The 13,915-nt window shown below is 36.9% G+C and overlaps 1 protein-coding gene across 5 annotated transcripts in view; it reads left to right on the top strand.

The window, feature by feature from the left end:
- The window catches only part of CHUP1 (Hydroxyproline-rich glycoprotein family protein), an 83,402-nt gene extending 71,870 nt beyond the window's left edge, over positions 1-11,532 (top strand). For all 5 annotated transcript variants that reach the window (XM_089419433.1, XM_089419432.1, XM_089419434.1 and 2 more), the window contains 2 exons: positions 10,708-10,854; positions 11,022-11,532. In XM_089419433.1, the coding sequence (XP_089275559.1) occupies positions 10,708-10,854; positions 11,022-11,126 (252 nt within the window). In that variant the 3' untranslated portion in view covers positions 11,127-11,532. The remainder of the gene's footprint in view (positions 1-10,707; positions 10,855-11,021) is intronic.
- Positions 11,533-13,915: the final 2,383 nt, after the last annotated feature.

Here is a 13,915-nt window from a genome sequence, read left to right as displayed (position 1 = left end):
TTATATTGTGAAGGATGACCCCATGTTTCAATTTCTTCATCATTCTCTGGCCTCTTTGGATTTTCAACACGATATCTTCTTTCCACTTTTCTGTACAACCTGACCATACCACCTGCTGTTGCAGGGATAGTAGCATATGATAAATCCAACTGAATGCATCCTTCCAAATCATCTGCAAACTTCTTGGATAAAAGCATTCCCCATACATCTGGCACGTCTATGATTGCTATGTCCATGGTGATAATTTTATATGGATAGTTAGCTAAGGCAACTTGCAGGTCCTTAACCACACCAAGGACTTCAATCTTCTTGGAATCCATAGAGCAAATGTTGTGATAGGGCCTTGAAATTCTCAAGTTTAACCGGTCCATAACCTTCTTAGTCATGACATTGGTTGAGGCCTTGGAATCCAACATACAGTTGTGAAGTAAGCGATCCTTAACTTCTAAAGTCAGGAAGAAAGGTTGATTATCTTCATTTGTCATGTAACAATTCAAATCCTTTAACTTAATTTCTTCATCTTTTTGGTGCATATCAATCTTATCTTGCTTAGCCATGCCTAGAGCTTTGAAAAATGTTGCTCTTTGGGAAGGAATCTTTAAAAGTTCTAACACCGGGACAAATTTAACACTGTTTATCCATGCAGCCCAATCAATTTTCAATCCTGATTGATAACTTTTAGATGCAACCTACTGTTTATTCTGATTTTGATCTTTTCCCTTCTTTTGATAAGTGTAACCTTTGCTTTTAGCAATTTCCAGAATTTGCTCCTGAGATGGAGTTTCACCATACATCCGTGTGATAGGATCTTTTTCATCATTGAAGTTGTTGATGGTGAAAGATGAGGGGATCGTGTCCGTGCAATGACCTTTCCTTTGAAGAATTTTGATTAACACTATTTATTTGTTCATTGGTTCCTTCATCTAGGAGTCTTCTAGTGATGACACATGAACTTTCTAAATGAAATCCTTCACAAGGTCTACAAAATGGAATAGGCTGATTGACGCCATTGGCGAATTCAAGTGGAGTGGGAGGCCATTGATCATATGGAGGATTCCTTCTTGGCCATGGATTATTGTTACCTCTGTTATTATTATAATTTCTTGGCTGAACATTCTGAGCTTGATTTTGTTCCATTTGAATCAACCTAGATTGCATGACGCTCATTTATCTAACATGCTCAATTCTCATTTATTTAATCATTTGAGTTAATTCCTTAATTGGGTCATGCTCTACTTCCTTTATTTCCTTTCCTTTAGTTCTGACTGAACCTCTTTCAAAACAAGGAATTTTTGATTTACTAGATGCTTTCTTATCTTTTTCTAACTCTTCCAATCTAGCTTGAGCAGTGGCTAAATCAATTGGTTTTGCACGTCTAATTTCATAAGATGTATCATTAAAAAAAGCTTTAAGATATTGCTCTAATAGAGATTTCTCTAGAGGCTTTTAATCCAGAGTCATTTCTTTGATAATACCATTGAAATTTTGATTAAATTCTTCAACTGTTTCATTCTTGTTCTTCTTTATGCTGTTGATGGCTTTGAAAAGATGTCTTCATTCTTTCCTATCCCCATATTTACCCTTAAAAGCATTGATAATAGCTTGCAAATAATCGAAGGAGTTATCAGACTTGTCTAAGTACCATTGCAATGCATCATCTTCTAATGAAAGGACAAAGAGCTTCATCTTAACATCTTCATGATTGTAGGCACTGCGTGAGCATGTTTTAGCAGGGAGGATGTGAACTTCTTGAGATGAGCATTGGTAGTGATTGCATTGTTTCCTTGAAACACAAGAATCTTATCCAAACCAACATTTGGAAGATCATGAGGATACCCTTGGATATTGGCAAAGTTGCAAGGCCTGTAAAATTCCATGATGTCCTGATTGATGGGATCAGGGAAAAGCAAGTGGATATTAGGGAGGGCTTCTTGTCTAAGAAAGATTAAATGCTTACTAGAATGTAATTTGTTTAACCGAACTCTTAGAACCTTTCTAGGATTGGGAGTGGGTTAACCAAACTACCAGGATTTTTTTTAGTATAAGCTCATGTGAATGGATGAATCAGTGGAATCGCCACCCAAACAGGAAACTAACCCAAATGTCTAGGTGCTAAAGGTGCAAATAGAAAGGTGAACAAAGTGATGAGAAGATTGGTGAGAGGATGAAGAATGAGAGAATGTCAAGATGAAGAGATGGAGATAATGTCGTGAAAACCAGGGACAAAAAAGCTCTATCCTTGACAACGATGCCAGAAAATGTGCCACTTGACGGATCAATGAAAAGATAAGAATGGGAAGAAGATAAGATGTCGTGAGGACCAAGGACATAAAAATCTATCCTCGGCAACGATACCAGAAAATGTTGTCACCCAAATTGTACAGTTTAGATGCGACAACATTCAGGAAGGGGGCTCTCACTCTGATCCTTGCCCTCTCCATTCTAGTTGTCTCTATACAACAAACTATGGGGAGTAGTCCCTACGAAATGTGAAGATGAAAGACTTGTTGGAAACCAACAATTCTGAGAGACACAACTGAATGGCCTAACAACTTGGTTAAATTAGCAAGTTAAATGATTTGATTAGATAATCGTGGAAGACCAATGCCTAAATGGAGTTAAATACCTGCTTAAGATAAATCGTTTACCAAGTCACCAGATGAACAGTTGTTGCCTTAGGATGCTTCACTATCCTAGATGAAATGCAATTCCTACAATTTAAGAGAGATGCAAAATCTTGGTTCATTTTAAATTATATGTATATCAAGGTGAGTCTTTCCTTTCAATTGTTTTGAAGTTAGTCTCTAGAGTAGGTTATGAGAGAGAAACCAAGGGGAAGCAAGCTATGGCTTGATTAATGATCCCTCCCCTTGAGTTCTAACCACCTGATGCCTCTGGCGCTGTAGAGACTATGGGTTAGAGGAATACAAGGTCACTGTGTTAACCACTAAAGAGGTTCTAGACTTCGCAAGTTGGGTGAGATCATTGGGCCTATCTTTCTATCGACCAAGCTTATGCTTGGAAGTTAATTAATTAGTGCAAAACTAGGCATAAGATCCAAGTGCAAAATATGAGTGACTGCTCTTAAGGTGAGATTGTTAAAGTTCTTAAGTACTTAAAGAAAAATCACAATGATTTTCAATTTAGGACAATGAAGTACTTAAATAACGAATTATTGAAAATTTTCACAAGAGAAAGTACTCAAAGTAAATGGTGCCAAGATTACCAATACACAATGGATTATGAAATAGACAATCAAATTGACAAGATCAATGCTTCTTAACATAATTCGCAACCTTCAAGATTATAACAATGGATCACCAATGTGCCAATTAGATACAAGAAAGAGCTCCTTATGGACACAATTAGAAAAACACCATAACTAACTAACAAATACCAAGTTCATATGTGAAAAGGAGGATCAACAACACAATAGACAATTCTATACTCTTTTTAAAAGATATAAACAAAAAGGAACATCAGTGGTTAAATATATTATTGATCGTATTCGCACTGCGCAGGGATAGTGGGTTATGAATGGGCATGTTTAATTCATTTTCAAAGCCGAGGAAATCTGTGAAACTGAGAGAAAGGGACCAAATTCATATATATGTTGATGGATTGCAAACTGTAGTTGCATACCTCAGACTGCTACACCATGCAAACGACAATGCCCCACCTTTCCAACAAGCAAACACAACGACTCGATGGAGATTCTACAACAATGACAACAAAGAAAAACAACTATAAAACCTAGAAAAATTGATCGCGTGGGATTTATAGCTCTTTTGCGTGGGACACATGTCCAAATAGGGAAATACGTTAGGTCAACGTTTTTTACACCTATAACACGCGTTTTTCATTCACAGGACACGATGAAAACTAGTGAATACGTTTTACGTTTTAGAGGACACGTTCAAAACTGTTTTTGGCACATTTTAGGGCGTTTTTCTTGTTCGACATGTGAAATACGAGACATGAGACCCTAGGGGATGTGTCCTGTGACTTAGGTTCACTGGTTCCTTCATCTAGGAGTCTTCTAGTGATGACACATGAAATTTCTAAATGAAATCCTTCATAAGGTCTACAAAATGGAATAACTTGATCGACAACATTGGTGAATTCAAGCGGAGTGGGAGGCCTTTGATCATTGGGAGGATTCCTTCTTGGCCATGGATTATTGTTACCTATGTTATTATTATTATTTCTTGGCTGAACATTATGAGCTTGATTTTGTTCCATTTGAATCAACCTAGATTACATGTCACTCATTTCTCTAGCATGCTCAATTCTCATTTCTTTAATCATTTGAATTAATTCCTTAATTGGGCCATGCTCTACTTTATTTCCTTTCTTTTAGTTCTGATCGGACCTCTTTCAAAACCGTGAATTTCTAATTTACCAGACATTTTCTTATCTTTTTCTAACTCTTTGGCTATAGCTTAAGCAGTAGCTAAATCAGTTGGTTTTGCATGTCTAATTTCATTATATGTATCAATACAAAAAGCTTCAAGATATTGCTCTAATAGAGATTTGTCTGGAGGCTTATATTCTTGAGTAATTTATTTGATAATACCATTGAACCTTTGTTTAAATTCTTCAATTGTTTCATTCTTGTTCTTCTTTATGTTGCTGATAGCTATGAAAAGATATCTTCCTTCTTTCTTGTCCCCATATTTACCCTTAAAAGCATTAGCAATAGCTTGCAAAGAATCGAAGGAGTTATCAGGCTTGTCTAAATACCATTTCAATGCACCATCTTTTAAGGAAAGGACAAAGAGCTTCATCTTAACATCTTCATGATTGTAGGTAGTGGCGTGAGTGTGTTTTAGCAGGAACGATGTGAACTTCTTGAGATGAGCATTGACAATGATTGCATTGTTTCCTTGAAACACAGGAATCTTATCCAAATCAGCATCTGGAAGAGCATGAGGATACCCTTGGATATTGGCAAAGTTGCAAGGCTTGTAAAATTCCATGATGTCTTGACTGACAGGATCAAGGAAAAGTAAGTGGATATTAGGGAGGGCTGCCTGTCTGAGAAAGATTAAATGCTTACTAGAATGTAATTTGTTCTACTGAGCTCTTAGTGCATTTTCAGGATCGGGAGCAGGGTTTACCAAGCTACCAAGATTTCTTCTGGTATAAACCCTTGTGAATGGATGAATAAGTGGAGTCGCCACCCAAACAGGAAACTAAACCAAATGTCTAGGTGCTAATACCCTTGGATATTGGCAAATTTGCAAGGCTTGTAAAATTCCATGATGTCCTGACTGATAGGATCAGGGAAAAGTAAGTGGATATCAGGGAGGGCTTCCTGTCTGAGAAATATTAAATGCTTACTAGAATGTAATTTGTTTTACCAAGCTCTTAGAGCATTTTTAGGATTGAGAGTAGGGTTAACCAAGCTACCAAGATTTCTTCTAGTATAAACTCTTATGAATGGATGAATAAGTGGAGTCGCCACCCAAACAGGAAACTAAACCAAACGTCCAGGTGCTAAAGGTGCAAATAGAAAGGGGAACAAGTTTATGAGAAGATTAGTAAGAGGATGAAAAGTGAGAGAATTAAAATATGAAGAGATAGAGAGAATGTTGTGAAAACCAGGATAGAAAATCTCTATCCCCAATAACGACGCCAGAAAATGTGCTGCTTGATGGGTTAATGAAAATATGAGAATGGGAAGAGGATAAGATGTCGTGAGGACTAAGGACAAAAAGTCTCTATCCCCGACAACGATGCTAGAAAATGTGCTGCTTGATGAGTTAATGAAAAGATGAGAATAGGAAGAAGATAAGATGTCATGAGGACTAATGACAGAAAAATCTATCCTTGACAACGACGCAAGAAAATGTTGTTGCCCAAATTGTACAGGCTAGATGTGAAAACGCTCAGGATGGGGGCTGTCACTCTGATTTCTACCCTCTCCGTTCTAGCTGTCTCCCTACAATAGGCTATGGGGGGTAGTCCCCATGAAATTATGTTGCAGGAAATGCCCCCCAGGTGGTGTACCCGTACATGAAACTCCATGAAATGCTGAAACGTGATCGAAACACGACCGAAATGCCTTGGTGGCATTTTCAGATTTGTAAACGACACCAAAATGCCACCAAAATGTTTTGGGGGTGTTTCGGCCCAAAATTGCTCCGTTTCCACCCAGTTTTTCCTTGTTTCTGTGACTTTTTTGCTTTTGTTGGCTCACTTAATCACATAAGAAGGTTGGGCCTTTCTATGGCCAAAATAAATTTAATATAACACTCAATTTTATCTCTAATCACTCCATGAACTAATTTATCTCTAATCAATCCACACTCTAGTTCTGCTAAAAAAACAACTTGTTCTATTTTTGTTAATGAATATGAAGATTAGGATTATAAGATATGTAATTGCATTTGTCATTAGCTCATGTTATATTTTATTTCCAGCATATATAACCATGTGTAAAGGTTGATTATGGATGTAAAGCCTCGTGTATAAAAGCTGATTTTTGAACCTTGGATGTACAACCTCATTTATAAAGGATAATTTTGGATTTTGAATCATGTAATCATCTATGCGAGTTAACATAGACTAAGTTTTCCTTCTAAAATGTCATTTATGTGTCTCATTTTTTTTTTACTTGCAAGATGCATTATTGACATATTTGTAAAAAAATTACGTACACACACACACATATATGATGTTTCACCCAACGTTTCCATTTTTGGGGGGTCACGTTTCTAGCCGTACCCGTTTCGGAAAATTATGGAGGTTTTGATGTTTCGTGCAAATTAGCCATGGAATGTGAAGATGAAAGACTTGTTGGCAACCAACAAATTCAGGAGACACAACTGAATGGCCTAACAACTTGGTTAAATTAGCAAGTTAAATGATTTTATTAGATTTTCGTGCAAGTCTAGTGCCTAAATGGAGTCAAATACTTGCTTAATATAAATTATTTACCAAGTCACCGGATGAATAGTTGCCGCCTTAAGATGCTTCACTATCCTAGATGAAATGCAGATCCTACAATCTAAGTGAGATGCAAAATCTTGGTTTATTTTAATTATATGCCTATCTAAGTGAGTCTTTCTTCTCAACTGTTTTGAAGTTAGTCCCTAGAGTAGGTTGTGAGAGAGAAACCAAGGGAAAACAAGTTATGGTTTGATTAATGATCCCTCCCCTTGAGTTCTAACCATCTGATGCCTCTGGCACTGTAGACACTGTGACTTTGATGACTGCAAGGTCACTGTGTTAACTACTAAAGAGTTTTTAGACTTCGCAAGCTGGGTGAGAAAGGTGGGTCTATCCTTCTATCGACCAAGCTTATGCTTGGAATTTAATAGTTGGTGCAAAACAAGGCCTAAGATACGAGTGCAAAATATGAGTGAATGATCTTAAGGTGAGATTGTTAAAGTTCTTAAGTACTTCAAGACAAATCACAATGATTTTCAATTTAGGACAATAAAGTACTTGAGTAATGAATTGGTGAGACTCCCAATAAACATGGCTACTTGCAACCACCAAATTAGCTCTAGAATCGCTGCAAAACCAAATGTTAGAGATGGAAACACTAATGCAAACTAAATCAATGATTGAAAAATGGTTGAATGAGGGCTAGGAAGAGGAAGTTAGGGCTAGGAAAAGGTCAACGATGGGCCTAAGAGGCCAAGAAAGGGCAAGGATGAGGGGAATGAGGCCTTTGAAGGCCACGACCAAGGAAGAGAAGCCCTCTAGGGTTGACGTCAAGCCTCAAAAGGCTGACATTAGGCAAGAGAAGGCCCTAAAAAGGCCAACGGCTAAGGGATAAGCTTGTCTGGGGCTACGGCTAGGGCTTCAAGTGGGGCCGAGGGCCAAAAGAGGCTCTCCAAGCCCACGACAAGGGAAAAAAAGGGGGGCCAAGGGCCTTAGAAGGCCACTAGGCCTCACAGATAGGGAAGGGGAGAAGGACGGCTAGCCCTTAGGGCCTAAAATTTTTTGAAACCCTTGCAAACACAAAAATTCACCAGAAAATAACTGCAAAATGCTGGGCGACTTCCCTTCTTTAGCTGGTCGTCGAGTCAGCTAGAAGCTGGAGAGACTAGATCTTACCCTTAAGGGCCTAGATTAACCTTTTTGCTTGGATGAATAGCTTAGAAAAAACCGCTGCTTCAAACCCTCGAGCTATTACCTGCAAAAATAAATAAAAGAATTCCAAACCCCAAATCTATATATATATATATATATATATATATACCCCAAATACCAAAGTGCTGCAAAATAAAATGGGTTAGGAAATATTTTACAAATAAGTACAAATGTACAATATTTACAAAATTAAATTTACAAGCTCTCATTAGCAAATAAATTCTTTTTAGTCTAAGAACAAATAATAATTTTGCTTTTTTTATTTGAATAAATAATGGATGAATAATTTCAAATGATTAGATTAGCCAAAACCCATTTGTAAAATTAATTACCAGAATTAAATCTCAGAGCCCAAACATGGTCAGCACTTCCCCACAGTATGTGAACTTGGAGCCCAAGGGTTAGCGTTCCTGTAAATCTCTATAATTTTCTCAACATAAAATTGTTAGATCATATGGTGAATCAGATCATCTAAGATAGTATATATTAATAGAATGTTCTTATTATCGACAAATGAAATAACAATTTATAATTTTTTTTGCACAAGATAAGAAAACACATAGCTACACATACCACAGATCAACAGAGGAAGAACACCATGAACTGAACCCCAAAGTCTTTCTTCTTATGATAAAAAAATGTTCCCAACAAAGCATCAACTCAATACCAACATTGCAAAATTACATCATCACAAGATATCGAATAGAAGTTCAATAACTTCTTTATATAGAGAAACCCCTCTAAGTAGAAAATAACGGCTAGTTAGCTTGGTCCTCGTCAAAATAATCTCCACTGTTGAAAATACCTTGATCATCTTTTAATCTCCATTGTCAATTTGTTCTTGTAAGCTTGACATGACTACATTTTCATCATGTCCAATATATCACCCTGATCGGGACGGGGAATTGAACCGATGACTTTACATCAAGGAGTGTCTTAACAGAGCACCCGATCATCATCTATCCAAGACCCTGTGAACTCCACCGTCGGATTTTTAAATTTGAGAAAAAATCGAATTTTTCCTTAAACCCACTTTTAATTAATCAAAAAATTAATGTTTTGGATTAATTTCCTCAAAAAATTAACTTTAACTTAACCTCTAAGGTCCAAGGGTTCAGATTTTCTCAAAATACTCATTTTTCCCTTGGTGGTGGACTTCCAAAAATTGAATTTTTTTTGACTCACGAATTTTTTTATTATTTTCCACTTGGAAAGAAATTAATTTCTCTATAATTATTTTTGACTCAAAATTAATTAATTTTCTGGCTTAGGATTTTAATTTAATTTAGCCAGAACAATCAACTAATTGACATTAGATGGGATTTAATGATTTTTTTTCCACTTCAAACACTTTAACATGGTTTCTGATTGCGAGGGACCATGAACTAAAATATTTTTACATCAAATAATTACGATTTCCACTCTTGAAATGGCAAAACACATTTAGACGTAAATCCTCAATAATTTACTCAATTCTGCGACACAATATGATATAGTATGAAATCAAGTGTGTTTGTAATAAAATAATATAGGGAAATGTGCTAAAATTATTCCCAAACACACTTTTACAAAAAACTCTATATAAGACTAGGACTTACCTAACACCCTGTCAACTAATTCCACCCTAACTTTGGTCAACAGGTAGATTGTGGAGAATGCTTTATTAGATTAAGTATACTAAGTTCAGGAATGCTGTAGAGAAAGGAAGTCAGACTGTAGAAGCAAGCAACGGGAGAATGTATCCCAAGCAAAGTCATTCTCTCTAGAACATGAAGGGCGGTAACTATTCCAGGGGCCTACTACCATGATTGGTGGAAGAAAGTAGCAATATCTATGTTTCAAAGCCTTAAATTGATGAAATAAACTAAGGTTATTGGCGGTACAAATTTTATGAAATAAACTAAACAGTTCTTTAATACAACTTTATTAACTCATCTTTCAATATGTTGTATCCACTGATTTAGTTTTTAACTGGTTTATTGTGATCCCTAATGAGTTTTCCTCTTCCTTCAGAAACTTTTCTGAAGACAATGATTCAAAATTTCACTGCTATGCCTGATCAATCCCAAAGTTACACTGTTGTTGTATGAAGATAAACGAAAAATGTGTTCAATATTTTTTATTTGAAATGTTCCTTGAAAATAACTCTTGTATCAATTCTTAAGCTTTCAGTATCTTAGCTATTACACTTCATTTTCTCTCTCCAAAAAGAATCTTTTCATGCTTCATGCCACCCAACTTTTACTGGAAGGTTTGAACAGGCAAACATTTTATCCGCATTTTTGACTCTCAGGTATATGTCTGGAAGTGACTTCATAAAGTGATGAAATTTTGCGTAAACCTTCCGGTTAAATTGGATGATTTCATAAAGTGAACTTTGTTTTGTCGCACTCTGTTTTAGAAAATTACTTCTGTTCTCTGAAGATAGCTCACTGTCATTCAATTTTATGTTTTATTACACTCTATATTGTCCGTTTAAGTCGTTTCAACTTTTATTACATACTATATTTCCCTCTAATTTGTTTCAACTTTTATTTCACCCTATGTCGTCCATTTGAGTTGTGACGTGAAACTAAACAACTTGGTGTTTTGGACTTGCAGATTAAACTTGCATCTGTTCAACTGGCACGAAAGTACATGAAAAGGGTTACGTCAGAACTAGATGCCGCTTTGAATGTTCCAGATAAGGAGCCAATTAGGGAGTTCCTACTTTTGCAAGGTGTACGTTTTGCATTCCGAGTTCATCAGGTAAGACTCAGATGGTTGTCTCTGGTAAATGTTAACTGTAGGGTTGTATTTGACACCAATTCTAATGGCTTTAAATCCATTTTATTCTAGTTCTGCTCTTATACGACCTAACCATATTGTATGCATTGTGTGTGCATCTCTTGAATTCTAACAAAAGTTTTGTGTAGTTTGCTGGAGGTTTTGACGCAGAGAGCATGAATGCGTTTGAGAACCTAAGAAATCGTGTGCATGGACAAGCTGAAGAAACGGATAAAATGAGTTCAACTAACTAAGGTTTCTTTTGTTCACTTTTATCTCCTCCAATCCACAGTATATGGTGTTGTCTTGTGGGATTTTAGAGATTTTTTCTTGGTCAAAAATGTGAAAATTTCATATCTTTTAATTTTAAGGTGGATCTGTAGCGATAATTTGTCAGTTTTTCAACTATACATTTCATTTAAAGAATGGAAGCCCAGTAGATAGTAGGTTGTTGTACCATACAGGTGAAGTAGGATATGTAGTGTCAACATCATTTGCACAATGGTGTGCAGCCATTATATATTGCACATTAAAATGTACTCTGTAAATGGCAGAAGCAAGCATCTTAGGTGTGGCTTGAACTGTAGCCCACCATTGTAATTTTATTCTGGCATGTATATTTCCAACATCTCAATTTAGCGATTCGTCTCCTTTCTTGTATCTTTTTCTATTTCTGTTCTCAAAATATTTGCGTGGTGTAGTTATCATGTTTTGAGATGTGCGGCAGTTTGAACCTTACATTTCTTATTCAAGGCGCTCTATGAGGACACACACATTGTTGCTTCTAGCAGACTGAACTGATACAAATCAACAATAAGAAAGAAATTGAACAAATTAAGGTTACTTGTTTACATGTCAAAATATAAAATTAGTGACAGCACAATCGTGCTAAAGACGGCTTTCTAGTGCACGAATTTTAGATGTAGCTTTGACCATTTTGAGTTTTTAATGAAAACTATATGATGTTTTGAGTCTTGACATGAGAAGCGAGGTATACTGAAGCTATTGCGCAAAACATAATGTTCGAAGACTGTGAAGGCAGGCTACTTGTTTGGCGAGAAAATAGGATATCCTCCCTTGTTGATGTTGTGAGTGATGAGGATACAAATAGAGCCTTCTACAAGCTAAGGACAACCACCAAAGTATGGCCTTGAATACGGCATGTGATCTTTGTTTTCTTGAAAATTACATACCATGTGAAGGTCCTTCAAACCAATCATAGTTGTCACAGTGACTGTAGATCTAAGTTACTCGCATATGAGCATTGATATGAATACAATGGATACTAATACATCAATTTTTATACAAAAGTATGGTCTTGTATTCCATTGAGCAGCGTCCAAACTGAATATTGCTCATTTCAGCGTTTAGATATGTTTTTTTGGCAAAAAACTTGGCCACAGAAGGGCATCACTGTTCTGTCAAAATGAAGTTTGTATGAGAGATAAGATTGTTATATGATGATGATGATGATGATGGTTAACGTCCACTGAGACCAAATTGGTCTATCGGACCTACAATTTTCTTAATTTTTACTTGTCTGGCTCCTCGTCTTTCTTGGCGAGATTGGTGTTGTAGCTTTCTTTTTTTCTCTACGGTCTTCCAACTTCTTTTATCTTGCATCTCCTTCATCTCTTCTGGTTCTTGGGACATTGGTGTCTTAGCTTCGCGATCTATTGTGTTCGTTCTTTTGAAAATAGTTGGAGAAGAAGTTTGGTTTAGGAGATTTGCTTTGCTGTTAAATGAAGATTTATTTTCTGCGGTATTCGAATCCTCATAATTGTTGATTTGTTGGAGCGGGCTTTTTCCTTGCTTGTTTTGAGAGTTGTTTCTTTCTTCCCTTATTTCTTGTGACTCAGAGTTTTCTCTATAATATTCTTCTTTGATGACAGTGTAGTGTTCTTTTTGTGCTCCTTCCCACCATGTAGATCTGTGGTGGTTTTTTCTAGCAAAATTTTTCTCAGAGGCTTTTGGGCAATTTTTGGCTAGATGCCCTGTCTCAAAGCACGATCGACATCTGAAGATGACACTTTCATAATGAAGTTTCTGGTTCCACACATAGTCTTTACTTGTTAGGTTTATTTCAGTTGGGAATCCGGCGCTGAAATCCATTTCCACACAGATGCGTGCATAGGTGGTTCTGGCATATTTCTCTGTTTCTGGGCACCTGCAGTAAAATTTCCCATTGCATTTCCGATGGCTTTTAGCGAGGGGAGATTCCAGAGATGCAAGGGTAGGCTTGGCAATCTCACCCAAACTGGTGCTGAGGTTATCACTGCTGTAGAGGGATCGAATGATGGGTTCCATGGCTTCATGAATAGCCCTGATTTTTCCCAAAACCAAGGGCCGGAATCTAGAATACATTGTCTGCTTTCAGGATTTTCAAAATCTACTATAAAGAAACCCCTAGCACAGGGGTAGATATTAATTTCATTAGAAATGATAGGCTTCCATACCTCCGAGATCCAATTGTGGAGTGCTATCAGCCGCGGCCAAAAACCATTGAACCGGCAAATTAGGGCACTTTCGGAGAACTTCAAAGCTTCATCGAGTGAGTCCTGGACCACTTGGATAGTGGGAGCTGGGGCTTCACTCACGATATGGGCAGGGGATTGCCCTCCAGAGGCGGATGAGCCACCAGTTATTTTTGCGAAGCTCGGAGCCATATTTTACTTGCCCGTAGAACCCAGCCGCAGACAAATAAAACAGAAGATAAGATTAGATCTAGATCTGGCCACAGAAAATTAGATTTAGCTGCCTAGATCTAGCCTCAGATCTAAAACCTAGCCGTGAAAAATATCAACCTGGTATAACCCTCAATCTGACATCGTTCGGCCAGAGAACTGTAATGGCCTCTTACTGCACCGACGCTGCAGTTCCCCTCCACAGAACCCTGTTAACGAAAAAGCCTAGCAAGAATTTGCCGAGGAATGAACATATATAAACCAACAGATAACCACAAATAGATAAAGGTAAAAAAAAATAATAAAGAGATAAAAATTAAAAATAATAAATTAAATATAATAATAAAAGTTAAAATAAT

The sequence above is a fragment of the Pinus tabuliformis genome, chromosome 4_1, assembly GCF_031772625.1.
Source record: "Pinus tabuliformis cultivar Carrire ecotype Pingquan chromosome 4_1, CPIR1, whole genome shotgun sequence".
In the NCBI taxonomy this organism is placed as follows: Eukaryota; Viridiplantae; Streptophyta; class Pinopsida; order Pinales; family Pinaceae; genus Pinus; species Pinus tabuliformis.
This window is presented reverse-complemented; position numbering and strand designations above follow the sequence as displayed.